General features: G+C 39.8%; 1 protein-coding gene across 3 annotated transcripts in view; it reads left to right on the plus strand.

Annotated features, from left to right (window-relative positions):
- The window catches only part of LOC126485149 (RNA-binding protein 25), a 188022-nt gene that overhangs the window by 66279 nt on the left and 94198 nt on the right, over positions 1 to 27545 (plus strand). For all 3 annotated transcript variants that reach the window (XM_050108815.1, XM_050108814.1, XM_050108816.1), the window contains 4 exons: positions 5505 to 5760; positions 6236 to 6373; positions 9528 to 9725; positions 23394 to 23488. In XM_050108815.1, the coding sequence (XP_049964772.1) occupies positions 5505 to 5760; positions 6236 to 6373; positions 9528 to 9725; positions 23394 to 23488 (687 nt within the window). The remainder of the gene's footprint in view (positions 1 to 5504; positions 5761 to 6235; positions 6374 to 9527; positions 9726 to 23393; positions 23489 to 27545) is intronic.

Here is a 27545-nt window from a genome sequence, read left to right on the forward strand (position 1 = left end):
CAAGTCATTGCAGTACTAATTCCTTCCGTGTGTGCTGCAATTTTTCTTTGATTTTACCTTTCTCTGACATCTTTATAGTACAGATTCCCTGCTGACAATCTAGCTCACTCACTGGATGTCTATTTTGACTTCTTCCATTTTGTTCCTTTTTACCTCACATATTTTAGCTAATTTATCTTCATCCACACAAGCAAGTTGGACATTCGCTTTTTCCATAATTTTTTACAGCTTGCATTCGCCATATTGGGAGTCTTGCCCATTACCCAATATAGTAGCCAGCTCATGTGGGGTGGCCATCAAGTACCTACACAGTGATAGCTGGTTATCCACACAGGGTTCGCACACTTGATGCCTGTACTGTCAACTCCCCATGCTGCCTACTCCCCGTACTGCCAACTCCTCGTACATGCCAAGGAGTAGGTGCTTCACCAGTTCGTGACACTGGCTCTCTGGGTACTGGCCATCATACAAGGTGGTCTTTGCTCTTGCTGGGTGATGCCTGTATGGAGAGCCCTTGTTTGCAGTAGGCGGTGTCATTGCAGATATTTGGCCAAAGTTATCAGCTGGTGACTGCAAGGCTCTGGCAGTCTCTTCACAATGATGCCAATTTAGTGCCAATTGTTATAACCTTGGGAACTTTACCTCCTTGGCTATATCATGGAAGGGAAAGAAAATAAGCAAATTATGGACAGTTATCCTCGCAGTTTCTGCTTCCCCCCCCCCCCCCCCCCTTTCCCCCTTTTTTTTAAACATCTTTAGGCCACTCTCTCCCCTGAGCAAATCTTGAAGTAATTCCATCTTTAAAAAAATTCTATGCAGTCCCCAGTGTCACTCTCATTTAAGCGACTTGTTGATGTACCTGTCAAAATCATTCTCCATTATAATGTCAACATGTTACAGAAAGAAATTTTTCACTAGGACTTAAGGATGTATGCAGACAAGGAACTATGTGAACACTTTGAATGTGGGGGATCAACTTTGTACATTATATAAATCGAAGACTGCCAGACAGCAAGGAAGACAGTGATGCATTCATTCTCGCTTTTGATGGGATTCACTTCCAGGAAAGTGGAAAAATCATGTGTTCATGGTGCGATGTGAAACTATGTTACCCATATCACATTTGGCGTTTTAAGTGCCACCACTTCGGGAATATGTATTTTAAGTGCACACACGACCTGATTCATGGTGACTATGACTGGCCGCTTCACAAAATTCATCGTGTGCACTACCACTCTCCACAATCCTCGAAGTGTACTAACCTGCTTGAGGAATGCAAAATTCAAGAACTGAGGGTCAAAGATCATATCTCAGATTTTGAAGCTTGGAAGAAGTGACTGATTATATCCAATCTCAGCAGCAGTACTTGGTGTATGACGTCCTCCTCCATCATCTATCAGTGACAGGGCTCCCTCTCAGAGCCCCTCACCTGAAATCTACGGATCAGAGGCCCGATACTGGCCAGTGGCTGAACGAGCAGCGGGCTGTGGTCTCTCAAGTTTCCCACCATTTTCCCATTCATTCACCCCACAGTGGTAAGTCCTCACAAGGATATCAACTGCCAGAAGTTGTGAAAATTAAAAAGGGAAAAATCTCTGGCGAAGGCTGCCCTGGTGACTTTGCCACAGATGCCAGATCCCTCCACACTGTCAGACTCCAAACCAATCTTCATTGATGTTGTGCCATCCCCACTGGTGACAGATACTGATTCTGGGAAATGACTTATCCTCCTGGCCGCTTCATGCTTAACCAGGACAGCCTAACACGACAATCCAATCAAAAGGCATTGGATTTTACTGTCACCCACTGGGAACTACACTACTAATTTCCTCATGTTCTGACAACTGTGTTGCTCTCGAAGAAACACAAACAACTGATGATGATTCTCAAACTCTTCGAAATAACCATGCATCCTGTTGGAATCTTACAGGCCCTGAGAGAGCATCTATAGGGGTCTGTAAATCAGCTTGCTCATACGTCAGTGAATGTATTTGCTTTTGTATGATATTGGAAGCAGTCCCAATAAGAGTGTAAACCACACTGCTCTCACCATTTGTAACATTTATTTGCCTCCAGGCAAGTCACTTATTTACACTGAGATGAGAACAATGCACTCGTGCTGCTCTTCTCTATATGTACCGGACCTTGGTCGTGTCCCCTATGGACTATGGTTGTCAGGTTTATGGCTCAGTTTTGAAATTGCTAGACCCAATCCGTAATTTTGGTGTAAGGCCGGCTACTGGCGTGTTACAGACTGATCCCATAGATAGTCTGCTTACTGAAGAGCCACCATCATCCAAATTTTTGCATACACGTGGCACTGAGCCCACCTCTGGTGGGATTATTATTTCGAATGCACCTCGAGGTCCTCTTCTGGGATTTCCGCCTACCCTCTTTAGAACGTGTCTCTCTTGTTTGCGTACCGAGTGAGGTGGCGCAGTGGCTAGCATACTGGACTCTCGTTCGGGAGGACGATGGTTCAATCCCGTATCCGGCCATCCTGATTTAGGTTTTCCATGATTTCCCTAAATCGTTCCAGGCAAATGCCAGGATGGTTCCTTTGAAAGGGCGCGGCTGACTTCCCTTCCTAACCTGATGAGACCGATGACCTCGCTGTCTGGTCTCCTCCCCCAAAACAACCCAACTCTCTCTTGTTTGCCTGCACAGCCTCCTTGGTTAGTACACAGACCAGGACTGGTCTGTTTAGGGGACGTAAAAGTTTGTGATCGGTCTGTTTGAGGACATAAAAGTTTGTCACCCCCATGGCCATTCGCTGTCCATTCCTCTCTCTTCTTTAGGAGTATCGTGGTGGGTGCTCATTTATTCTAAAACCATGGATAGGACGGAATATGCTTTTACATCTCCCACTGGTCATGAACAGCTTTTATGGTTGGGAACATGTAGTGTTTTTATGGTAGAACTAATAGCCATTTACAGAGCCATATGTTCTATGCTATTGACTGAATTTTAATTGGTACTGACTCAATGACCAGTCTGCAGGCTGTTGATCAATGTTACTCTTGTCACCTGTGATATCTGATACTCATAACCTTTCTGATGTTAGTGATTATGCCTTCCCAGTTGTCTTTTTGTGGGGGTCCCACTACAGGATGTGTCTGAGAGACCTCCCTTTGCCTGGTGGCTTGACCATGTAGCTGTAATGGATCAGGAGTGAGATGGCTGTGGGAAGAACAGCTCCCATCATGTGCAGTGCCTCGGGGGACACGTGTGGCCCCATACGCTTGCTGTCCTGGTTATTTATCTTACCTTGTTTTGTTGTTATTGCCATTCCAACTGATGTGTAGTATGCTTTTTGCCCTTTCCCTGTCACTATTAAAAATCTCGCAAGCACAAAGGCATTTTTTACTCTGCAACTTTCTTTGCACTTAATTTTGTTTGTGTTTGTGTGTGTGTGTGTGTGTGTGTGTGTGTGTGTGTGTGTGGGGCGGGGGGGGGGGGGGGGGGGGCATGCTGGTATGTCTCCTCTCACTGCAGATTGCAGATAAGCCCTCTTTACACCCCATTAGCCCGTGGCACCCCCCTTCTCTCGTTCCGCCAACCTGTCTCTCACCACTCGTTGTGTACTGTTGATACATCTTAGTGGTAGTTACCTTTGGCAGACAGTGGCACCAATGTTATACACTATACAGGGTGTCAGTATAAGCAAACAAATGCGCGTAATCTAAGAACTCTATATTTTATGCTGTTGGGTAATACTAGGTTGATAGACACACTCTAATATGTGATCCTTACCATTAGATGAACAACACTTGGTCTTATGGAGCATGCACACAAATGTTCACCCTGGAGCTGGCAGACGTACTCCTGACAGATACTATGTTGATGCCACGACAAAAGCTGCCATGTGCGCTTGATTAGTAGAATGTAAATCTGTAACGCATGTTCAGCAGTGTGCACGAAGAGAATGGATGTGGATCCTCCCTCATGTAAGTCCACTCATCAGTGGGACAAAACTCTTTGAGAAATGGGAAGCTTGATTTCAAATGTTGGAAGAAATCCTGAAACACAAGTGAATGAAGAGACTGTGGAACATGTGCTTGAAACATTCTCTAGAAGCCCATGTAAATCCATTAGACAAGCTAGTAGGGAACTAGATGTCCCCCATTCATTGATGTACAACTTTGTGTATAAACATCTTCGCTTGTGTGCTCAACAAACTCGAGCTATTGCATCACATTAAGCATGAGACCTAATGCAGGCAATGTAATTTTGCTGTTGAACTGTTGCGTCATATAGATAAGAAAACTACTACCTCAATTCAGTGCTGTTCAGTGATGAATCTAACTTCCATATCTGTGGCAAAGTTAACCAACATAACTGTTGAATATGGGGGAAGTGAGACTCCAGGAGAATTGATTGAGTATGAAAGAGGCACACCAACAGTTACTGTGTGGATTGATCTCAATATGTTGGAAAAATATGCAGTTCCACTGGTGTCTCCTGACATGGTTTTCCAGCAGGATGGTGCTACACCCCACTATCATGGGCCTGTTACCACATTTCTCCATTCCCCTCGGTCTCCCAATCTAAGATACCAGTGTATGGGGGTTTATCAAGGACATCATTCACAGAGCAATGGTATGAGATCTGGTAACGTTGAAACAATGGGTCTTTGCTGCAGTAGAGGTCATAACACCTGTCGAACGCACGAACATGTGGCAGGAAATGAAGTACTGTTTTGATATATGTCAAGCTACAAAATGTGCCCTCAAATAACTGTACTAACATGCATAAAAATGTTTAGTTCCTGTACACAACATTGAACAAATAAAGCTATGAAAATTAACAAGTACTGAAATATAAACAAATGTTTTTGTATACCTCTAGCCTGGACACCCTGTGTTATTTCATCTATCTGCGTGGCCTCTTACATGGTCTGCAAGTGTGATGCTCTCTTCCCCTATGAGTTTAAATTGTGTAACATTAGGAGGTTGACATTAGGAGGTTGGGCTGCAGGTTATGCCTTGGAACTGATGGTGTTACTTGTCAAAATGCTGGCAACTTTTGACAAGTTTAACACGGCTGCATGCAAACATTAAATACGGTAGCCTTCAAAAGAGAGTAGACAAAATTCTTGTTTAATACTGTTCGATGAACTGGTTAATACTGTTTTATGTACTAGTATTTGAAGGAGTCTGTACAGCAGATCTGCAACCTCCATTCTGCGTGATATTTAGGGCTTGAGATATCCGGAAAAGAAATTATATTGTGTGCACCCTTACTCCAAGTGTGAGTGGAATAGGACAAAAAATCATCAGTATTGGTTTGAATTGCCCTCTGACACATATTGTGTAATAGCTTGTGGACTATATGTGTAAATGTAGAAGAATCAAGATGCAAATATACAAGAAGTTTGAAAAATGAGTAGTGTAGAAGTAGTCAAGGTCACATGAAGCGTGTTCTGGTTGTGTATGGAGCTATAACTAGTTTTGAATCATCATAATATACACCTTGATTAATTTTTGAATTTTTGTTTACTTTAGATGTTGGCTGCACCACCAATGCCTCCAATGCCAGCGCCACCAATAAGAACGTACAGACCACCACAGCAACCAACTGTGACACATCATGCTGCACCGACAACTGTTCGACCTGCTTCATTCACCAAAAGACAGAGTGAACCATCTGGTCCACCTGTTACAGTATTTGTGGGAAACATAACTGAAAGAGCTCCAGATGCAATGATAAGGCACATTCTGGCTGCATGTGGACATGTTGTCTCATGGAAGAGAGTGCAAGGTAATGGTGGTTCAACATCAAATTGTATGACACTTTTTGCAAAATTACAAGGAGACAGTGTCACTGACTGGTACTTTCATTTCGAAGGCAGAGTTCCAGTACTGCTGATAGACACATTTGAAAGCGAAAAATATCTTCCTTGCTTTGGGAACTGGTAGTTTTTCCATCAGAGAGGAAATAGTTTTATCTCAAACACCTTCCTCAACTTCATGTCCCTTTGTCCTCACAACAGGTGAGTCCCTCTCAGACTGGGGTCTGAGGGACCATACCCTCCTTTCCAAACCTATTCCTCAGTTCTCCTTTGGGGAGGAACCAACAGTTCTGAAAACAGGTTTACAGTTTTATGTCCTGGAGGTAAATACGGGCTAGTTATTCTGTCTTGTTGTAATTTTACTGTTTCTCAAGTTAATTTTCTTTATAATACAGTTGGTGTTTTTATTCATTATTGTGTATAAAAATTTATTTCAATTTTCAGCCTTTGGATTTTGTGAGTTTGGGAGTCCAGATGCTGGCTTGAGAGCAATTCGCTTACTTCATGACATGGAGATCGGTGGAAAAAAGTTGGTGGTCAAAGTTGATGCAAAAACAAAAACTGTTCTTGATGAATACAAAGGTAATAGCTTACAGTTAAAAGGCAGTAACAATAGCAAAAAAAAGTAAATCTCTCATCTGGAATACTGTAAATTAACTTGTTACCTGTGGTGGCAGGTCTGAATTTGTAATCTAATCCTAAATCATAGATTAGGACGGCAAAGTAACTTACATATTCTGAATGGCACCAATATGTTTCATGAAAATAACAAGCTGATCATTAATGGCTTTCAAAATTAATTCCCCCCCCCCCCCTTGTGTGTGTGTGTGTGTGTGTGTGTGTGTGTGTGTGTGTGTGTGTGTGTGTGTGTGTGTGTGTGTGCGCGCGTGTGTGTGCGCGCGCGTGTGTCAGTCAAGTAGAATATTATGTCACTAGGGTAGCTTGGATGTAGTCAAATGAAAGTTTCTTATATTGAACTAATAAGAAATATAATGTGAACTCTGTTCTGTTACTGAATTAATGAGAGGGGCAAGATAAGAGAGCTTTTTTCTCTCCTTATGAATCAGAATATCAGCAGCACCTTAGCTTTAATATGTTGCCAGAATGAAAAAAAGTAAAATACCAATTGAATTAGGCAAAGGGATCAATCTTGCCTGAGAAGGTGGACATCTGTTTCTTTATAGATGTCATAGAAACTTGTTATGATGTATTTAACACCTACCACTGCTCTCATACCATATTTGATAGTCTGATGTTTGTCCAGAATATGTATGGGAAAGAAATTGTAGGAACATATGTAACATTGTCCTAGTGAAGCATGTGAGTTTGTAAGGAAAAGTCGTTGAATACCCTCACAAGAAAAGGTCAACTTACAAACTGGACTGTGCAAATAATAACTGCAAATAAATCCATAAAATGTTATTGCATTGTATCGGTGTCCACAATTGATTGTGCACCCAAACTTCTCTGTTTCTATGTCCACCTTCTCAGGCAAGATTGATCCTTTGCCTAATTCAATTTGTATTTTACTTTTTTTCATTCTGACAACACAGTAAAGCTAAGGTTCTGCTGAAATTCTGATTCTTAAGGAGAGAAAAAAGCTCTTTTCTCTTGTCCCTCTCATTAATTCAGTAAGTTTGCAAAAACAACAGAGTTCACATTATATTTCTTATTAGTTCAATATCAGAAACTTTCATTTAACTACATTATGCAACACTTTAATTTGGACTATATGAACTACTACCTGTAATTGAATACCAAGTTTTTCCAATATTGTATGATTTGATTAGAGTGCTGTTTTCCTGATTTGATCACATTGTTCCACTTCTCTCTTGTCAGACCAGTTTTCCTGACTCGTTTTTAATGACGTAAAATCCAAAATTTTCATTTTTGATCTTTTCAGAAATAGGATTCTTCTTTCTCAGCTGATATTAAATTTTCCAGTTGAATTTATGTTTATTAATATGTTTGTAAAGTCTCTAATAACACCTCCGGTTTTCCATCCAGGTCAGCTGCAACTGAAACAGACTTCCGCTTTTTCTCATGGTTTCATTAAGTTGTTTTTCGTTAAATCTCACTTGAGTAAGAATTATTTGGTATAAAGATAGTTAAAAGAAAACAACAGCAATGGACTTCAACAAGATCTGTCATGGATAATTACGTAGTTTGTTAGTCGTGCTATTTTTGTAGAATTTTGTTCCTGTGTACCATGCTCTGCCATATTTTACAGACTATAAGATACACTTTTCTCTTTGAAAAATTGCCTCCAAAATTCAGGTGCATCTGTTCTCAAAATTAATATAAAAATGTCCAGTGTGTGATTTAAATTTTGCACCAGTTTTAAAAATGACCATATACTTGATGCCATGGGAAATATATCTCTATCTGGCAACAGTGGATTGAACTGGCAATAGCACAACAAACATGAGTTGTGGGGAGGAATGAAGCAAATGGATGAAGGGTGAAAACCAACATTATTTCATGCCAAAGGGAGCTTTAGAATGATCTACAGTCAAACAATTGTGGCAGTGGATAAAACAGTCGTGGTCTAGATGAGAGAAGGCATTATTTTAAATGTTTCAAGAAGTGCGGCATAAGTGATGCTGAAACTTCCTGGCAGATTAAAAGTGTGCGCCCGACCGAGACGGTCGGGCCACAGTTTTAATCTGCCAGGAAGCTTCATATCAGCGCACACTCCGCTGCAGAGTGAAAATCTCATTCTGGATACGTGAGGCTCTCGATGGCAGTGAAGACCATCTTATATATGGAGAGGACAGCTATGGTGGTGGTGGTGGTGGTGGTGGTGGTGGTGGTGGTGAGGAGGAGGAGGAGGAAAAGAAGAAGAAGAAGAAGAAGGAGAAGAAGAAGAAGAAAGTTCAGATGATGATTTTCAGGAATTTTGAAGGTCACTTTGTTGTTATAAACTAAGAATTTTTTTAGTCTGGCTTTGCAGTCCAATAATAAAAATAGCAAAAATGTTATTTTTTTTAAAAAAAAGCTTGAAAATTAAGGTGTGTCTAATAGTACATAATGCCTTATAAGACTTAAAATGTGGTAAGTTGTAATACTACAATTTGCCTTCCTGTGAGATATATTTCTTATTAGAAACTTGTTACCTCTTGTTCTCCAAATTTACTGACATCTTCATTGGATACTCTGCCAATTTAATGAGGTGGGTAATTTTAAATGGAAAAAACTAATTATTACAAAAGTTTATTATTTCACCCATAATTGTAAAGGTGGGTGTAGATTACATAATGTGGGCAGTTGGATTGCAAGACCCAAGGATTTTACATCTAGTTTGGACAGTGTCCTCCTCCAGAGCTAACTAGCATGCAAACGTGATTTCTCTCTCTCTCTCTCTCTCTCTCTCTCTCTGTGTCTAAATCGTACTGTCACTGTAGCTCACCTGTATGTTGCTGGGAGTGTGTGTGTGTGTGTGTGTGTGTGTGTGTGTGTGTGTGTGTGTGTGTGTGATTCCTTGCACATGTGGTCATAGTTTCAAGCATAAAGCCCTAAACGAGTAACAAATACCAGCATTGTAAATCTTAAGTATTATTTAAAAGTAGCTAAAGCATGGTGAACATTAGGCATTGGGAAAGTTGAATTTATTGGTAAATTTACTTTTTTGTTAGATCCTTTTTTAAAAAATTAGATATGTTATGGCAAAATGCACTGGAGCTTTTCTGTTTGAAAATCTGTTGGTTATTCTGGCTGTTTTGTTAAATAATTTCAGCTGAAAAGCGAAAGAAGATAAAAGGGAAGTCCCCATTGCAAGATGAAACACCAGAAGATGAAGAGGACTATATGGATGACAACATGAAACAAACTGATAAATCTGCTCTGGAGAGAATAAAACTTATAATGGAAGATTATGAAACAGATATGAATAACTATGCAGCTTCATCTGCGAAGGCGGACAGAGCAAAAGCTGGTAAGATATTTTCAACTTTACATGATTCGGCTGAAAAATTTTAGTGATGTTAAGGGATATGACCTTTCCTTTTTTGAGCTTTGGTGTATAACTAGAGGTAAGACATTTTCAGCTTAATGTTTACTCATGTATTATGTTTACAGAGTGTCTTAAACTATTAGCGTCTTAATTATACAGATGATAGAGAAGACTACACTGAGTACTTTGAGATACAGTACAAATGGCTAGAAAGGAATATTTAGATTTTAGGGGATATAAAAAAACTCTGACATAAATAATTTCTCAAAAGTTACGGTAGCCAGTCAGTGCAGGCTTTAAACACAAACCATTGGCATTCGGGATTTCAAAATGATTTGATGCTATTGTTTGTTCATATTGTTTATGTTAGCAGTGTAGTTACCACTCATGGCTAAGACACTTTTGGCCCAAAAAAGACACATTTGCATTACACACAGAGCCAAGTCCATGGACTGCACCACTGTTCAACAAGAAATTCTCACACTCGCAACCAAAAACCAAATCAATCGTTGTGAATGTGTTTGCACCATTTGTTATGGATCAGATAATGAAGGAACTAAAAGAAGCACATTTTATTTTAGTGACAGTGGATTCTTCCAGCTGGCCCTTTTAGTGGTTAGATTCTCCCATCCAGTTAAAGCCATCATAGTGAGAATGTTGGAGTTGGTGAACTTTGGTGTTGAAGTGCAGCACATTTGACTTCATATTTCTTAGAGGTATTGGGAAAGTTTGACCTCATGAGAAGGTAGTAGCAACTTTGGCTAGCAACACACACACAAATCATGGAGGAAAGACAAGGAACGTTAAAAACAATCCTTTTTAAGTTGGAAGAAATGAGTGAAAATTATTTAGTAAGCTGAAGATATCCAGAGTGTGCACAATTCTGTCCAAACTGTTGGAGATGGCTTACTCATTGATATACAGCTCATAATTGGTAAAAGTTTATCAGCATTCCTTAAGTTAAGCTGCACACGTTGAAAACCTAAAATTGTTCTGAAAGTTCACTGAAGTATAATGAAGGGAATTTCGTTATAGTAAAATTGATGCTCATCTGTTGTACCATATTTCAAATGAGTGATTGATGTTTTCCGAGCACTAAAATCCTACCTCCTGTCCTGTGTTATGTGTCCACTCACACTGAGGATTTTTTTTCCTGAATAGCCATTGTCCATCAGCATCATCCTTCAGACCCTGAGTGCTTTCTCCAAAAGTATTCCGTGGATTAAAAATGACTGTAATAACAGTTGCATACAAAATAAACACCATGGTTAAGTGTTTTGGGCTATTATGCCGCAGTTGAGTGAATTTCATATTTAAACCCATTGTTTCGTTCCATCTGCGAGGACATTTTCAAGGAGGATAGTAGCTTCTTTGACTGTCCGATTCACACCCCGGCTCCCTGCTGAGTGCAGGAAAATTACGTTTGTGTGCCTCTGCACAGTGGCATGACATAACATGAATATCTGAGCACAATTGGCCATTGCCGACTACTGTTGTCTGCTGTTTTTATCATTGGCAATGCCAATTGTGCTCAGGTATTCAAAACGTGATGTCATCTCACTGCACGGAACCACTCGTAAATAGAATTTTTCGCAGTCAGTAGTGAGTCAAGGTGTGAATTGTACACTCTTCGAAGCTACGATACCCCTTGAAAATGTCCTCCACAAATGGGGACGAAATGTTGGGGTTAAATGTGAAATCCATTTGACTACGGCATAATAGCCCGGAACATTCTATTGTGATGTTTCCAACTATGGAAGTTTACATTTTACGAAATAAACACTGTTCAACAAATTAGAATCCAAAAAATCCCAGAAATTTTTGATAACGCAGTAAAACAGCAGTTACATGAATTGGAAAGTGAGAGGCTAAGGACACATCAGTCAAATGTCACCACAGTTTTCTACGATACCTGGATTGACTATATTCATGAATGGTCTGAACAATTTCTGGAACTTATTTATCTAGTGGTGTAGATTGTTCTAAATCTTGATCAGTGCTCCAAATTGTATAGTTTTGTAAACTCTAATGTCATGAACTTTAGTGTAGTTGAGGGAGAATTGCTTGAAGAGTTCTGTTGTGTAAGTAAATACAGCGAAGAGAAATTGCTGGAGTGGAATATGAAATAAAATTGTAGTGTCGCTGTAAAAGTGCAGGAATTTTTATACTTATTTTTACAATTAGCGAATATATCTGAAATGTATTAGAAGCTTGGTTGAAATTTTGTTGCTGTTTCAGATTATAATGCATCTCTCAAAAGTGTATTTTCAGTAATCAAAGTTTTGTGGTGAGATGAAAAAACAGACTGCAGCTAGAAACTGTAATAGCTCTGGCATAGATAAAAATTATGTTTGTTAGCCTCCCTTGTAAGGGCTTCCACAGGTGGATACTAATGAAAGTAAATTTCTAGAGCAAATATGGTGTCTGTGGAGCCATACTGATCCAAGTAGCATTCTCATCATTTAGAGAAAGCAAGGAAAACATGTTTGTATTCGTTTTAATGAAATCTTTTTATTCGAAGACACACAATGTTTTGTTTCTTCATTAAACATATCACATGCTCACTTTGGTACAAACAGATAATGAAAATGTTGATGGATGTCCTGTTCTGAAAAGATATTTGATCTAGCTGTGTTGATTAACTTCTTATGGAAAATACTTCAGAAATTAATCACCGAATTCTGTTGATCCACAAAACATTCTTCGGTTTTTCATTCAGCTGAATGTCATTGTCTCCAAAAACCATGGGAAGAGAAGCGAAAATGTAATGTGTATTTCTATCATCCATCTGTTTCTTATCTAATTGTTGTTACTTTCTGAAGGCTGAAATTTGCAGAATGTTGAAGGGATTCAGTGAATTGAATTTCGCAAAGATAATGCCAGGTTAAAAGTAGTCACTCACTGATCTTGGAACTCAAATGTTTCTCTTGAGCAAGGTGAGACCCAAGTTTATTGCTAAGTTTACACACACCCTTTATCAAGACATTCCCCCTCCCCCTGAAAGCCAGTGAGAGGTACTTTAATAAATTAGGGAATTGTGCTCAGCCCCCATATCAGTGCACATTTTTCAGAAAACAATTTAAGTGGCTGATGTTTAATAAAGTTTGCCTCTTCAATCTCATGAAGAGCAGGACTCATGCTGCTTAATGCCAGTACTTCTCAATGAATAAAATAGTTTGTCTAAATAGTATGAGGAGCCTCTTTACAGGTCAGAGCTTGCATTTCACTGTAACAGCCAGCTGTACTAGACATCTAGATATACACACCCTATATAATTTTCTCAGTTAATGGTATTTGAAAGAGGTCAGTTGCTTTTGTTTTAAGAGATCTTTTTCTGTAGAAAAGAAGATTTTCATGAAATTTGTTGTCATGTATAAACTACACATATCAAATTAGACGTGCACCACCGTAGTTGTCTGTAGCTTCATCCAACTGAATAACAAAATCTCCATTACCTTTGAGTACATTAACTAACTGATAATTAATGTTATTAGCCATATTGATTCAATGACTGATAGTGTTGTCTTACTAACATACACTTGTCAGTTGCATGGAACCTGACTTGTCTATCATAATAGGTATCATGTCTAGAGCATCTGATTAAAAAAGGTTGTCTGCCGTGGTGTAAGGTTTCTCAATCTCTGCTACATGGCAAGCAACTTAGTAAGATTGTAGTTTAATTGTATTAGGAAGCATACTTTTAGCAGCTCATGCTTTTTGAACAAATGACATGCTGTGGTCATTCTTGATGTCCAACAGTAGTTCAACCAACTGTTGTCATACTTTCTGCACTTTCATTTACTCGTGTCTTTAGAACTGCATGATAGATTTTAAATATCACATTTTGTCCTTATATGTAAAAATTTGTGCATGTAGATAAACACAAATCACAGAAGAAAAAACAACAATGATATGCATTCAAGAAAATTAACCTTCAGACTATTGTTACTGTTAAAAACAAAAGCGTCACCTAGTGTGATTAGATTGCCATCTGCCATGCTTCCATAGCGATAACACCTACTTGCTAGCCAGCTAGATGTACATTATTCCTTTACTCAGAAAGCAAATAAACCATATTATTTTCTCAAATCATTGCAACGCTCACACTGTGATGCCGTGAAACCCCCGGGAGCCGCAATGCATAGGTTTTAAACCCCCTGGCTTTTAGTTTCGGAAGTTGTACACACATTGGGTTCCAGAAATGCTGACCAAGTTGCACAAAAACAAGTGTTAGCCAGTGCAGTGACTATTCATCCTGACATATTGTGTTGAAGGGAGTAAGTTTTTCAGCCAAACTGTCACTGTTGACAAAACATGGGTTGCTCATATCACTCTATAACAAAACAGTGTTTGGAACAAAGGCGTTAAGTCTCCCCCTAGAAACTGAAGTTTCAGCAAACAATTTCATACCGTAAATTATTTACACTGTGCTTTGAGGTAGGCAGAATGTTTTGATTGTCAATTTCTGCTTTGGGGTGGTGTAGTCAGTGCAGATAGTTATTGAGAGATCTTAAAGAAAGAGCACTGTGTAGTCCAAAACAAAAGTCACAACAGGCTCAGTTTTTCTGCGTGACAATGCTTGTCCCCAAAGGCTCACTACACTAAAGTTCCCATTGCGTCTTACAGGTTGTTGTTGTTGTTGTGGTCTTCAGTCCTGAGACTGGTTTGATGCAGCTCTCCATGCCACTCTATCCTGTGCAAGCTTTTTCATCTCCCAGTACCTACTGCAACCTACATCCTTTTGAATCTGCTTAGTGTATTCATCTCTTGGTCTCCCTCTACGATTTTTACCCTCCACGCTGCCCTCCAATACTAAATTGGTGATCCCTTGATGCCTCAGAACATGTCCTACCAACCGATCCCTTCTTCTGGTCAAGTTGTGCCACAAACTTCTCTTCTCCCCAATCCTATTCAATACTTCCTCATTAGTTATGTGATCTACCCATCTAATCTTCAGCATTCTTCTGTAGCACCACATTTTGAAAGCTTCTATTCTCTTCTTGTCCAAACTATTTATCGTCCATGTTTCACTTCCATACATGGCTACACTCCATACGAATACTTTCAGAAATGACTTCCTGACACTTAAATCAATACTGGATGTTAACAAATTTCTCTTCTTCAGAAACGCTTTCCTTGCCATTGCCAGCCTACATTTTATATCCTCTCTACTTCGACCATCATCAGTTATTTTGCTCCCCAAATAGCAAAACTCCTTTACTACTTTAAGTGCCTCATTTCCTAATCTAATTCCCTCAGCATCACCCGACTTAATTAGACTACATTCCATTATCCTCGTTTTGCTTTTGTTGATGTTCATCTTATATCCTCCTTTCAAGACACTGTCCATTCCATTCAACTGCTCTTCCAAGTCCTTTGCTGTCTCTGACAGAATTACAATGTCATCGGCGAACCTCAAAGTTTTTATTTCTTCTCCATGAATTTTAATACCTACCCCGAATTTTTCTTTTGTTTCCTTTACTGCTTGCTCAATACACAGATTGAACAACATCGGGGAGAGGCTACAACCCTGTCTTACTCCCTTCCCAACCACTGCTTCCCTTTCATGTCCCTCGACTCTTATAATTGCCATCTGGTTTCTGTACAAATTGTAAATAGCCTTTCGCTCCCTGTATTTTACCCCTGCCACCTTCAGAATTTGAAAGAGAGTATTCCAGTCAACATTGTCAAAAGCTTTCTCTAAGTCTACAAATGCTAGAAACGTACGTTTGCCTTTCCTTAATCTTTCTTCTAAGATAAGTCGTAAGGTCAGTATTGCCTCACGTGTTCCAGTGTTTCTACGGAATCCAAACTGATCTTCCCCGAGGTTGGCTTCTACTAGTTTTTCCATTTGTCTGTAAAGAATTCGTGTTAGTATTTTGCAGCTGTGACTTATTCAGGTAGGAGCCATTTAATCTACCTTCATATATCCCTGAGCTAGGATCCGATGACTGTCATTGGTTCTTTCACTTAAAAAAGCACCTTGCTCGTTAGCACTACGAGGAAGATAATGATGTCAAAATATCGGTACAGGACTAGTTACAAAATGGCGGCTGTTGTATATGAGGATGATTTCAGAAGCTGGCCGTATGATACGGTAATTGCTTAAATGTAGTTGGAAATCATGTTGAAAATTAGATTAATGTCTACATCTATATCTGTGCTGTACAATCCACTGTGAAGTGCACAGCGAAGGGTAAGTTCCATTGTACCAGATACTAGGTTGTCTTCCTGGTCCATTCACATATGGAGTGTGGGAGAATGATTGTTTGAGTGTTAGAAAAGCGCTACATAAACAAAGAGTGCTTTATCTCAGATTCAAGAGATGTAAAAATCTAGCTGACAGACAAAAGCTGAACGAAGCAAAAATGAGTGTAAGGAGATCAATGAGAGAAGCGTACAGTGATTTTGAAAGTAAGACGTTGTCAACCGACCTGAGTAAAAACCCTAGGAGATTTTGGTCATATGTAAAATCAGTAAATGGGTCAAAATCAATTATTCATTCTCTCAGCAACCACACCAGCACTGAAACGGAAGATATCAGAGAGAAGGCCAAAATATTGAATTCGGTCTTTTGAAGCTGTTTCACCGCGGAAGATCGTAACACTGTCCCTTCTTTCAATTGTCGTGCGAATGTCAAAATGGCAGATATTGAGATAACCGATTGCGGAATTGAAAAGCAGTTACAATTGCTTGGTAGTGGAAAGGCTTCAGGACCAGATGAGGTACCTATAAGACACTATAAAAATTATGTGAAAGAACTTGTTCTCCTTCTAGCAATAATTTATCGTACATTGCTTGAGCAACAAAACGTACCTAACGTCTGGAAAAAAGTGCAGGTCATTCTAGTTTCTAAGAAAGGCTGTAAGACAGATCCACACAATTATAGACGTATACTGTTGATGTCAATCTGTTGTAGAATAATGGAACATGTTTTATGCCCAAGATATATGACATTCTTGGAAAATGAACAGCTCCTCTATAAAAATCAACATGGATTCCGCAAACAGAGATCCTACAAAACTCAGCTTGCTCTGTTCCTCCAAGAGATCCAAAGTGCAGTGGACAACGGTGTTCAGGGTGATGCTGTGTTCCTTGATTTCAGTAAGACATTTGACGCTGTCCCTCATTGCTGTTTAATGAAAGAAATATGAGCTTACGGAGTATCGGAGCAGACCTGCCATTGGATTCAAGACTTTCTTGCGGATAGAACTCAACATGTCGCTCTTAATGGAACTAAATCTACATATGTAAAGGTAATATCCGGAGTACCACAGGGAAGTTTGATATGACTGTTGTTGTTCACAATATATATAAATGATCTAGTAGAAAGCGTCGGATGCTCTTTAAGGCTATTCGCAGATCATGCAGTTGTTTATACCTTCAGAGAATTGATGAATGGTGCAGATTTTGGCAGTTGACCCTGAACGTAAATAAATGTAACATATTGCGCATACACAGGAAAAGAAATCCACTACCGTACAGCTAGACTGTTGATGACAAACAGCTGCAGACCGTGTCTACCGTAAAATATCTAGGCGTAACTATCCAGAATACCTTAAGTGGAATGACCATATAAAACAGATAGTGGGAAAAGCAGACACAACACCCCCCCCCCCTCCCCCCCACCACATACATCTCGCAAATTGACCAAGAGGAGAAAATTCGAGAAATTAGAGCCAATACAGAGGCTTACCGACAATCATTCTTCCCATGCTCTATTTGCGAGTGGAACAGGATTGGGGAGATGAAATAGTGGTACCGAAGGTACCCTCCGCCACACACCATTAGGTGACTTATGGAGTATGATGCAGATGTAGATGTTAAGTTTATCTGTGCATGCTTTAATTAATATAATCTTGGCTTCACAGTCCCTGTGTAAGTGATACATAGGGGGCTGTAGCATATTCGTAGAGTCATCAATTAAAGACAGTTCTGGATAATTTGTAAGCTGGCTGTCTCAGAATAGCTATCTTTAAGAGCCTGCCAGTTCAATTTCTTTAGCATCTCTGTGACACTCTCCCATGGGTCAAATAAACCTGTGACCATTCATGCGACCCTTCTCTGTTAAAGAAACCAGTTAGCCCATTTGGTACAGTCCCGCACACTTAAGCAATATTCCAGAATGGGTTGCATGAGTGATTTGTAAACAATCTCTTTTGTAGTATGGTTGCATTTCCCCAGTATTCTACCAATAAACTGAAAGCTACAGCCTGCTTTACTCATGACTGAACCTATATGGTCATTCCATTTCATATCCCTACAAAGTGTTACACCCAGGTATTTGTATGAGTTCATGTTTCAGCTGTGATTGATTGATATTGTATCATAGGCTATCTTTTTTTCATTTTGTGAAATGCACAATTTTACATTTATGAACATGTAATCAAGTTGCCAATTTTTTCACCACTTCAAAATCTTACCAAGGTTTATGCAACTTCTTTCCGACAGTAATTCAGTATAGATTAATGAATCACCTGCAAAAAGACTGAGGTTACTAGTAGTATTGTCCACAGTGTTGTTAATATACACCATGAACAGTAAGGGTTCCAACACACTTCTCTGAGGCACATCTGATGTTATTTCTACAGTGACAACAGCTCTCCATCCAAGATAACATGCTGCACCCTCTCCATCAAAAAATCCTCAGTCCAGTCACAAATACTGCTTGATACCCCCATATGACTGTGCTTTTGACAATTAACATAAATGTGGAACTGAATCAAATGATTTTCAGAAATCAAGAAACACTGCATCTACCTGACTGACTTGATCCAAAGCTTTCATTATGTCCTGTAAGAAAAATGAGAGTTAAGATCTTGCATGATTGATGTTTTTTGAATCCGTGATAGTTGGCATGGAGGAGGTCATTCTGACAGAGATACCTCATTATGTTCAAGCTCAGAATATGTTCTAAGATTGACAAGTTGATGTCAAGGATGTTGGGTGGTAGTTTTGTGGATTACTTCTACTACCTGTCTTGTAAAATGGGTGTGTGAGCTGTGTTTTCTTTCAGCTAGGGAGAACTTTTTTTTAAAAAAAAGGAACCTACAATAGATGGTAGTTAGAAGAGGGTCAAATTTAGCTACAAAATCATTATAGAATCTGACAGGGATTTCATAAGGGCCTGGGACTTTGTTCAATTTTAATGATTTCAGGTGTTTCTCAACAACACTGACACTAACACTTATATCACTCATCTTTTTGGTGGTATGAGGATTAAATTGGCGAAATTTTCCTGGTTTTCCATTGTAAGGGAACAGTTGAAAATAGAGTTAAGCATTTCAACATTTGCTTTGTTATCCTCAATTTCAGTTCCTGTCCATTTGCGAGTGACGGGACACTATCTTGGTGCCACTAAGTGACTGGAATACTCTCTTTCAAATTCTGAAGGTGGCAGGGGTAAAATACAGGGAGCGAAAGGCTATTTACAATTTGTACAGAAACCAGATGGCAGTTATAAGAGTCGAGGGACATGAAAGGGAAGCAGTAGTTGGGAAGGGAGTGAGACGGCGTTGTAGCCTCTCCCCGATGTTATTCAATCTGTATATTGAGCAAGCAGTAAAGGAAGCAAAAGAAAAATTCAGAATAGGTATTAAAATCCATGGAGAAGAAATAAAAACTTTGAGGTTCGCCGATGACATTGTAATTCTGTCAGAGACAGCAAAGGACTTGGAAGAGCAGTTGAACGGAATGGACAGTGTCTTGAAAGGAGGATATAAGATGAACATCAACAGAAGCAAAATGAGGATAATGGAATGTAGTCGAATTAAGTCGGGTGATGCTGAGGGAATTAGGTTAGGAAATGAGACACTTAAAGTAGTAAAGGAGTTTTGCTGTTTGGGGAGCAAAATAACTGATGATGGTCGAAGTAGAGAGGACATAAAATGTAAACTAGCAATGGCAAGGAAAGCGTTTCTGAAGAAGAGAAATTTGTTAACATCGAGTATAGATTTAAGTGTCAGGAAGTCGTTTCTGCAAGTATTTGTATGGAGTGTAGCCATGTATGGAAGTGAAACATGGACGATAAATAGTTTGGACAAAAAGAGAATAGAAGCTTTCGAAATGTGGTGCTATAGAAGAATGTTGAATATTAGGTGGGTAGATCACGTAACTAATGAGGAGGTATTGAATAGGATTGGGGAGAAGAGAAGTTTGTGGCACAACTTGACAAGAAGAAGGGACTGGTTGGTAGGACATGTTCTGAGGCATCAGGGGATCACAAATTTAGCATTGGAGGGCAGTGTGGAGAGTAAAAATCGAAGAGGGAGACTAAGAGATGAATTCACTAAGCAGATTCAGAAAGATGTAGATTGTAGTAAGTACTGGGAGATGAAGAAGCTTGCACAGGATAGAGTAGCATGGAGAGCTGCATCAAACCAGTCTCAGGACTGAAGACCACAACAACAACAAGGGTCTTTACGAATGACCAGATTTTCTTTGGGTTTTGTGGAAGATCATTTGACAATATTCTGCTGTGGGTAGTCATTGAAGGCTTCATGTGTTGTTCTCTTGACAACCAAATGAATTTCATTCAGCTTCTGTGTATCTAGGATCTAGGCCTTGTTTTACATTTATTATGCAGTAGTCTCTTTCTCCTTAGAAGTTTCTTTACAGTAACTGGACACCATGGAGGGCCCTTCCCATGATCAACTGTTCTGTTGGGTACGTAACTATCAATGCAGGTCAACTGTTCTTTTAAATTTGAGTCGTAGTTCCACTATGCTCCTGCCCTGTGCTGAAAGTATCAAGTTCCTCATTTACGTGTGACACTACTGCTTGTTTACCTACTTCAGTGAACATGTAATATCTTTCTGCGTGTTTTTGTTGTCACAACTGTGTCATGGTCACTGATATCAGTTTCCGTGTGGCCATTCTCAAATAGGTCAGGTCTACTTATTGCCATTAGATCCAATATACAAGGTGTGTTCAAAAAGAAACTGAACTTTTGAAATAGCGCGCCAACCAGCAGAGAGAGGGCACTGCAGCTACTGAGCACACCAAGCAGCAGGTTTAGACAACAGACTGAAATGTGCTTCATGTTGCTCGTCAGATAGTGCAATGAAGGACCTTGAAGAACAGAGTGTGTGTGTGTGTGTGTGTGTGTGTGTGTGTGTGTGTGTGTGTGTGTGAGAGAGAGAGAGAGAGAGAGAGAGAGAGAGAGAGAGAAATTCTGCTACAAATGTGGCAAAACTTTCACAGAGACATTTCAAATGCTTAGCCAAGCATACAGGGAGGACTGTATGAATCACACGCAGTGCTACGAGTGTTTTAAATGTTTTCACAGTGCAGAATGTTGGTCTGTGATGATTCCAAGTTTGGACATCCTTTCACATCAACAAATGATGCCCATGTGGATAGCATTCGTGCTGTGAGCCACAGAAATAATTGTTTAACTGTTTGGTAAGTTGTTGAGTAGGTGGGCATCAGTGTAGGATCTTACTATCAAATTTTGAGTTGAAAACTTGAGATGTGTCATGTCAGTGCAAAATTCTTACTGCATTTGTTGACTGAAGATCAGAAACAGGCCCATGTTGAAATGTGCAGGAACTGCTTGCGGCTGTTAATGACAATGAAAACTTTCTTAAGAACATCATATTAGGTGATGAAATGTGGCTGTACGGCAATGATGCTGAAATAAAGATGCAGTCGTCGCAGTGGGAAGGCAAAGGGTCACCTTGTCCAAGAAAAGCGTGCACGAGTTGGTCAAAGATCAGCGTGATTTTGGTGTGTTTTTTTTTTTTACTACAAAGGTATTATCCACCATGAATTTATGCCACTTGGTCAGATGGTAAACAAGGAAGTTTGCCAGGGAGTCCTAGTGCACATGAGGGATACTGTGCACAGGAAGAGGCCTGAATTGTGGAAAAACAAAGAGTTGGATGTTGCATCAAAGACAATGCGCCAGCTCATGCGTCTCTCCTTGTCTGCAGCTGTCTAGCAAAACACCACATTCTCGTTGTGCCCTATCCAACATATTCTCCAGACCTAGCCCCAGCTGACATTTTCCTGTTTCCCAAACTGAAAAACACGTTGAAAGGACTTCATTTCCAAACCATAGAGGAGATACAGGACAATGCGATGAGAATCCTGTGCGCCATCCCATAAAAAGCATTCCAGAAGGCATTCCAAAACTGGAAGAAATGATGGGAATGGTGTATTGCCAGTAGAGGGGACTATTTTGAGGGGGGCGGTGCTTAAAAAGTTGTACAATAAGAAATGCAGCTGATACAGCAAAAGTTTGGTTTGTTTTTGAACACACCTCATATTTCCATCTTGAGTGGGATTCTGAACTATCTGTTTTAAGTAGTTTTAAGAAAAGGCATTTAGTCATGGATGACTTACACTTAATACTCTCACCTGTGGGGGCATTCTTTTGGACCTGGTCTCAAACCTATGGCACAAGTCCAGGAAGTTGCAGTCTAGCTACTCGCAGAACGTTCAAAGTTTCTGGTTCAGTTCTTTCACTCGACTCAGAACCAGAGGACCACGATCAGTTCTGGGGAAAATGCTGCAAATTGTGAGCTTCATTGAAACTCTGTGTGCAAGGCTGGACTTCCCACCCTTCTCTGCCAGTCACTGGTATGACTCAAGTGTGACCTTGGAACCCAGATGACAGGCATTTTTTTTCCAATATGCTCCATGATCTGCAGTTACTTAATGGGTAGATAAAAAAAAATCTACTCACCAAGCGGCGGCAGAATACACATATAAGACATTTGTAATTGGCAAGGTTTCAGAGCCAGTGGCTCCTTCTTCAGGCAGGAGGACCTCTGGCTTCATCAGATACACTTAGTATTCGAGTAGTTTAATATTAAAAAAATAGCTGTAATTATGGTTTTCATTTATCATACTTCATTCTTTTTTCAGAGGTAACGGTAACTGTATAAAATTCAAACGTTCCACATGTACATGTAACTACATTCATAACTGGAGTGTCCCTTTTAACCAAAGGTACGGTCAGGTCAGAGTAACCTCAACTCACCTTGCTTCTCATATCCAACTGTTCACTTTGAATTTCTCTTTTGTCCCTTGGAACTGATGAATTCGCTGTTTGGGCCCCTCCCCCAAAATCGACCAACCAACCAACCTATCTTTCCTCCCTTCGGAAAGATATCAAGGAGTGTTATTTTCTTTTACAAGTCTCTTTACATCACCTGGAGGTAAGCACATGTAACCCTCCCTCTCCCCCTCCCTCTCCCTCTAGAATTAATGAATTAATTAATATTTTGTTTGTCTGCAGGTATATGCCTTCGGTCACGGTAGACCGAAATTCGTGATGTATCATCGTACTGTAGCATGCTGCTAGAGGAGCCAAAACAAAATGGCACAGCTCATTGCTAAAGTAGAGCATCATGTGATAATTCATTATCAGCAGCAAAGAGTTTTTGCAACAAACCATGTCAGGCCAGTGATGATTTCATTAGGCATTTCTGAGGAAAACAAATTACTGTCTGATACTCTACTTTGTTAGTAGGGTGCATCTTTTGTTTTAGCTCCTCTAGCAGTGTCCTGTTGTATTGTGATACCAGGATTCAGTGTGTACCAGGACTAAAGATGAACAGCATAAATAAGTGTGTTTGCTGTTGTTATATTAACATTCTGTGATGCTTTTACAGTGTTCAACTTAAACTTTTTTTCCCCTACTAGCAAAAAATGAAGAACGCAAAATGTCTCGGACACAAGAAAAATTAATGAAGCTTAGTCAAGGGGCTCAAGATGTACCTAGTGCAGATGCTCCTTTGGTGAGTTATCCTTAGTTTCAAAATTGATTGTATAGTTCAGCTTTTCTTACTAAACTATTAAAAAAGTATTTATAGTTTTGTCTCTACTAAAAGTGAACAACACATCTTATGACTTCAGTTCTTTGCTATGCTGTGGCTGTAACACCATCAACTGGAATACTATCTGATGGTTATTGTTGAAGTTTACCCAGCAAATAAAATATTCCATAATTTTTCAAATGAGTTGCTGACGCAGAAGTCACACCCAGTAAATGACGGAATACGTTTTTTGTGTGTGTGTGTGTGCTTATTGTATATTTATGCGCCTTTGTAGAGGCGATTCTAGAAGTCAGTCAAGGGGGAGGCTAATAAGAGGGGGGGGGGGGGTGTTGGGGGAATGGAATATGGCTTAACAAAAGGAGAGTTGGGGTCCTTTACCAACAAATTGGTAAAATTTGGTGTTGCTTAAAGTAGTTTTTTGTAACTGTTTTGGAGTTCATGGTAAAAAATGTGTATTAATAAATAAGACACCTATTTTAAGTTAAATGATATTTATTGGTTTAGGTAGTAAGCTATTTGCTGCTCTTATTCTTTTATTAAATTGTGTTTGGAATACATTGCAACCGACATTTCTACATAGTTATAAAAAAAATGATTTCTGAAGTCGTTGTAGTATGCTAATCCAAGGGGGGAGGGGGGGCTACAGCTCCCCCCCCCCCCCCTCCCCCTGCCACCGTCTTTGTAGTGTCTTGCAGGGGCAGTGGTTAATTTTCTTTTTCATAATCTTCATCAAACTGAGCAAGTACTTTGTTACAAATCACCTCACATTTGAGAAGAAATCAAATGTCAGCCTTCCTTCCAAATGTAAACCAATAGTAATGACCAATGACAGGTTATGTGGTGTGACTATGAATTCTTTTTTACGTTTAGTTCTTACTATTTTGTAGAGGTGCATTTTTATTCGCCATCAGCTATAAATATGTAACATTTATTGTTGACTGGTTGCAGTTAATTAAACCATCATCAATGGGAACAATAATTGTAAAATCTGTTGGTTTAAAATACGTATTTCTCATTTTAAACTAGCAGATGTTGTTTTTTTCATCCAGTTGATGATGGTTTAACTAACCATAACAAGTCAGTAATATATATTATTCATATAATGAGGTGACAAAAGTCAGTGGATAGTGATATGCACATACACAGATGATGGTAGTATTGCATACACAAGGTGTAAAAAGGCACTGCATTGGCAGAGCTGTCATTTGTTCTCAGGTGATTCACGTGAAAAGGATTCTGATGTGATTATGGCCACACAGTGTGAATTAATGGGCTTTGAACCCGGAATGGTAGTTGGAGCTAGACGCATGGGACATTCTGTTTCGGAAATGTTTACGGAATTCAGTATCCAGAGATCCACAATGTCAAGAATGTGCCGACAGTATCAAATTCCCCACATTACCTCTCACCATGGACAATGCATTGGCCAACAGCCTCCACTTAACAACCCAGAGCAGCAGCATTTGCGTAGAGTTGTCACTGCTAGAAGGCAAGCAGCATTGCTTGATGAAGTAACCACAGAAATCAGTGGGGGATGTACGATGAATGTATATATTACGACAATGCGGCAAAATTTGGCATTAATGGGCTATGACAGTACATGACCAATAAAAGTGCCTTTGCTAACGGCTTGATGTCGCCAGCAGTGCCTCTCCTGGTCTCGAGACCATGTTGGTGGGCCCTAGACGACTGTAAAACTGTGGCCTGGTCAGACAAGTTCTGATTTCAGTTGAAAGCTGATGGTAGGGTGTGGGTTTGGTGCCGACCAGTGTAAACCATGGACCCAAATTGTTAGTAAGGCACTGTGCAAGCTGGTGGTGGCTTCATAATGGTGTGGGCTTTGTTTACATGGAACGGACTGGGTCCTCCTGTCCAGCTGAACCGATCATTGTCTGGAAATGGTTATGTTTGGCTACTAGGAGAACATTTGTAGCCATTCATGAACGTCATGTTCCCAAGTGTTATTTGACTTGACTATTAAGCTCCATCATAAGGCCACATTTGTTCACAATTGGTCTGAAGAAAATTCTGGACAGTTAGAGCAAACAATTTGGCCACTCAGATTGCCCAACATAAATCCCATCATGTTGAATCCTGCCTAGTCATCGAACATGGGGTGTCGAGGAAACCTGCTCGGATCGCTAGACAACAGTTACTTTGAGTTAAACAGATATGTCACAAGCAAAGGGCAACAGACAAAATAAGAAATCTCTTCAGTATAACAATTCGTAATACAAGTGAAGTAATACAGTTGGTGCTTCTGTAGAACTGGGCCGCAGCCAGTTTGGTGCGGCGCTTATGTTCTCTTCACATAGAGGCTGCTGCTGTCATGTTGTCATCCTAGGAAAGGGTCGGTCAGCATGCAGTTGGGTGACGTCGTCTTCACAGCCCTTCAGATTTCTTGTTCCGGCTGGTGTGCTGGCTCTTGAATTTACGCTGTAACACATCAAATGTTTATGCGACATAATCGAGAGGTCAGTTCCACAAAGTCCTGCACAGGCAACACTTTTGTAATTATGGACATCTGAGAGGCAGTGTGGCTCAATATGATAGGGTAACCAAAAGAAACGAAACAAATCTTGTGGTGTGCAGAGCTTTTGTAGTACCGTGTTCTGCCACTAGGAGTGCATAGAGTGAACATTCTAGAATCAGGTGTCAGAGTTCCCTTGCTGAAAGAGATCAGGACCAGTTTCGGCACAGCTGGTAGTGAAAACTCTTTTTTGTGATTGTCATTTTTGTTGTGAACAGTTTGTGGCAGTGAAATTCTGCTTTTTATTCAGAAAAAGTTGAACAAAAACTCTTGAAATGATAAAAATGACATACAAGGACAATACTAAGGGGAACTCTTGGGTGTTTGAGTGATTTTCCATGTCAAAAATGGTGAAATGTCAGTTGATGCAAACCTCAGTCTGTTTGTCCTCCCATGGCCTGAACACATGAAAATGTTGAAAACATTCTTGCAGTCATCAACAAAGCTCGATAATGGACCATTGAAGAAATTGCGTAGGTATCGGGAGTGACTATTAGTTAAGTGCAGAAGTTTTGGGAATGAAAATGGTGGACTCCAAACTCGTGTCGCGACTGGTGACTGATGAAGAAGAACAAGTTCACAAGTAAGCATGTCTTGCTTTGAAAGAAGAGTCCTGGAATGATCCAAACTTACTTTTTTTCAATAATTATCACAGCTGATGAAACTTGGTGCTATGTGTATGATCCTGAATCAAAGCAATGACAAAGCTGCACTGATAACCTAGCTGTTAAGTGCCCATAAGATCCATTCAATGAAGCCAGTGGAAGACTTCAAGTTCTCATCACCACAGGAAATCGCATCAGGTGAAATCAAACATTAAAACAATACTGATTTGTTTTTTCAGTTTAAGAGGAGTCGGTGGTTGGACATAATATTAGGAGGCATCCCACGACTTTTCACGTCAGTGTAGAGTTGATGGCAAATGAAAATGTATTTCTACAAATATCTCACATCTGTAACTAGTTACCTACACAAAATTGTAGTTCTAATAATTTTTAACACTTTCTTCAACCAAGAACTTGTGCTGTCTCTCTCTTTTCCGTTAGAGCAGTTGGATGAAAATTAGTCCCTCAGTGGGGGAAAAAAGTTAACCATTAATCGCCTCAAAAGTAATCTACATAATTGTTGAAAAACACACATCCTAGTGGTTGATAACATTATCAAAGCCTTTGTTTAGCAGGACTTAGGCTGCAGGGGGTGAACAGTTGTATCAATAGGTTTTTTTATGGTGCTTTTGAGGCTGACAAAGATGCGAAAATGACACAACAAAAGCTCTTAATGTTGAAATTTAAACTTAAAGCAATGCTGTAGAATAGTTTTGTCCTCCTTGGTGATAATGAATATTCACACATTTTGACTGTTGGACACATGGGCAACAGTAGAACGGCTATTGTGTAATTTTTAGACTATTCCAGGATGTATGGTCATATGTTTAGTACAAGCTGCTGTTATGATGTGTTTTCACATAATAAATAAGTTTTGAAGACT

The sequence above is a fragment of the Schistocerca serialis genome, chromosome 6 (assembly GCF_023864345.2).
Source record: "Schistocerca serialis cubense isolate TAMUIC-IGC-003099 chromosome 6, iqSchSeri2.2, whole genome shotgun sequence".
NCBI classification, from domain to species: domain Eukaryota; kingdom Metazoa; phylum Arthropoda; class Insecta; order Orthoptera; family Acrididae; genus Schistocerca; species Schistocerca serialis.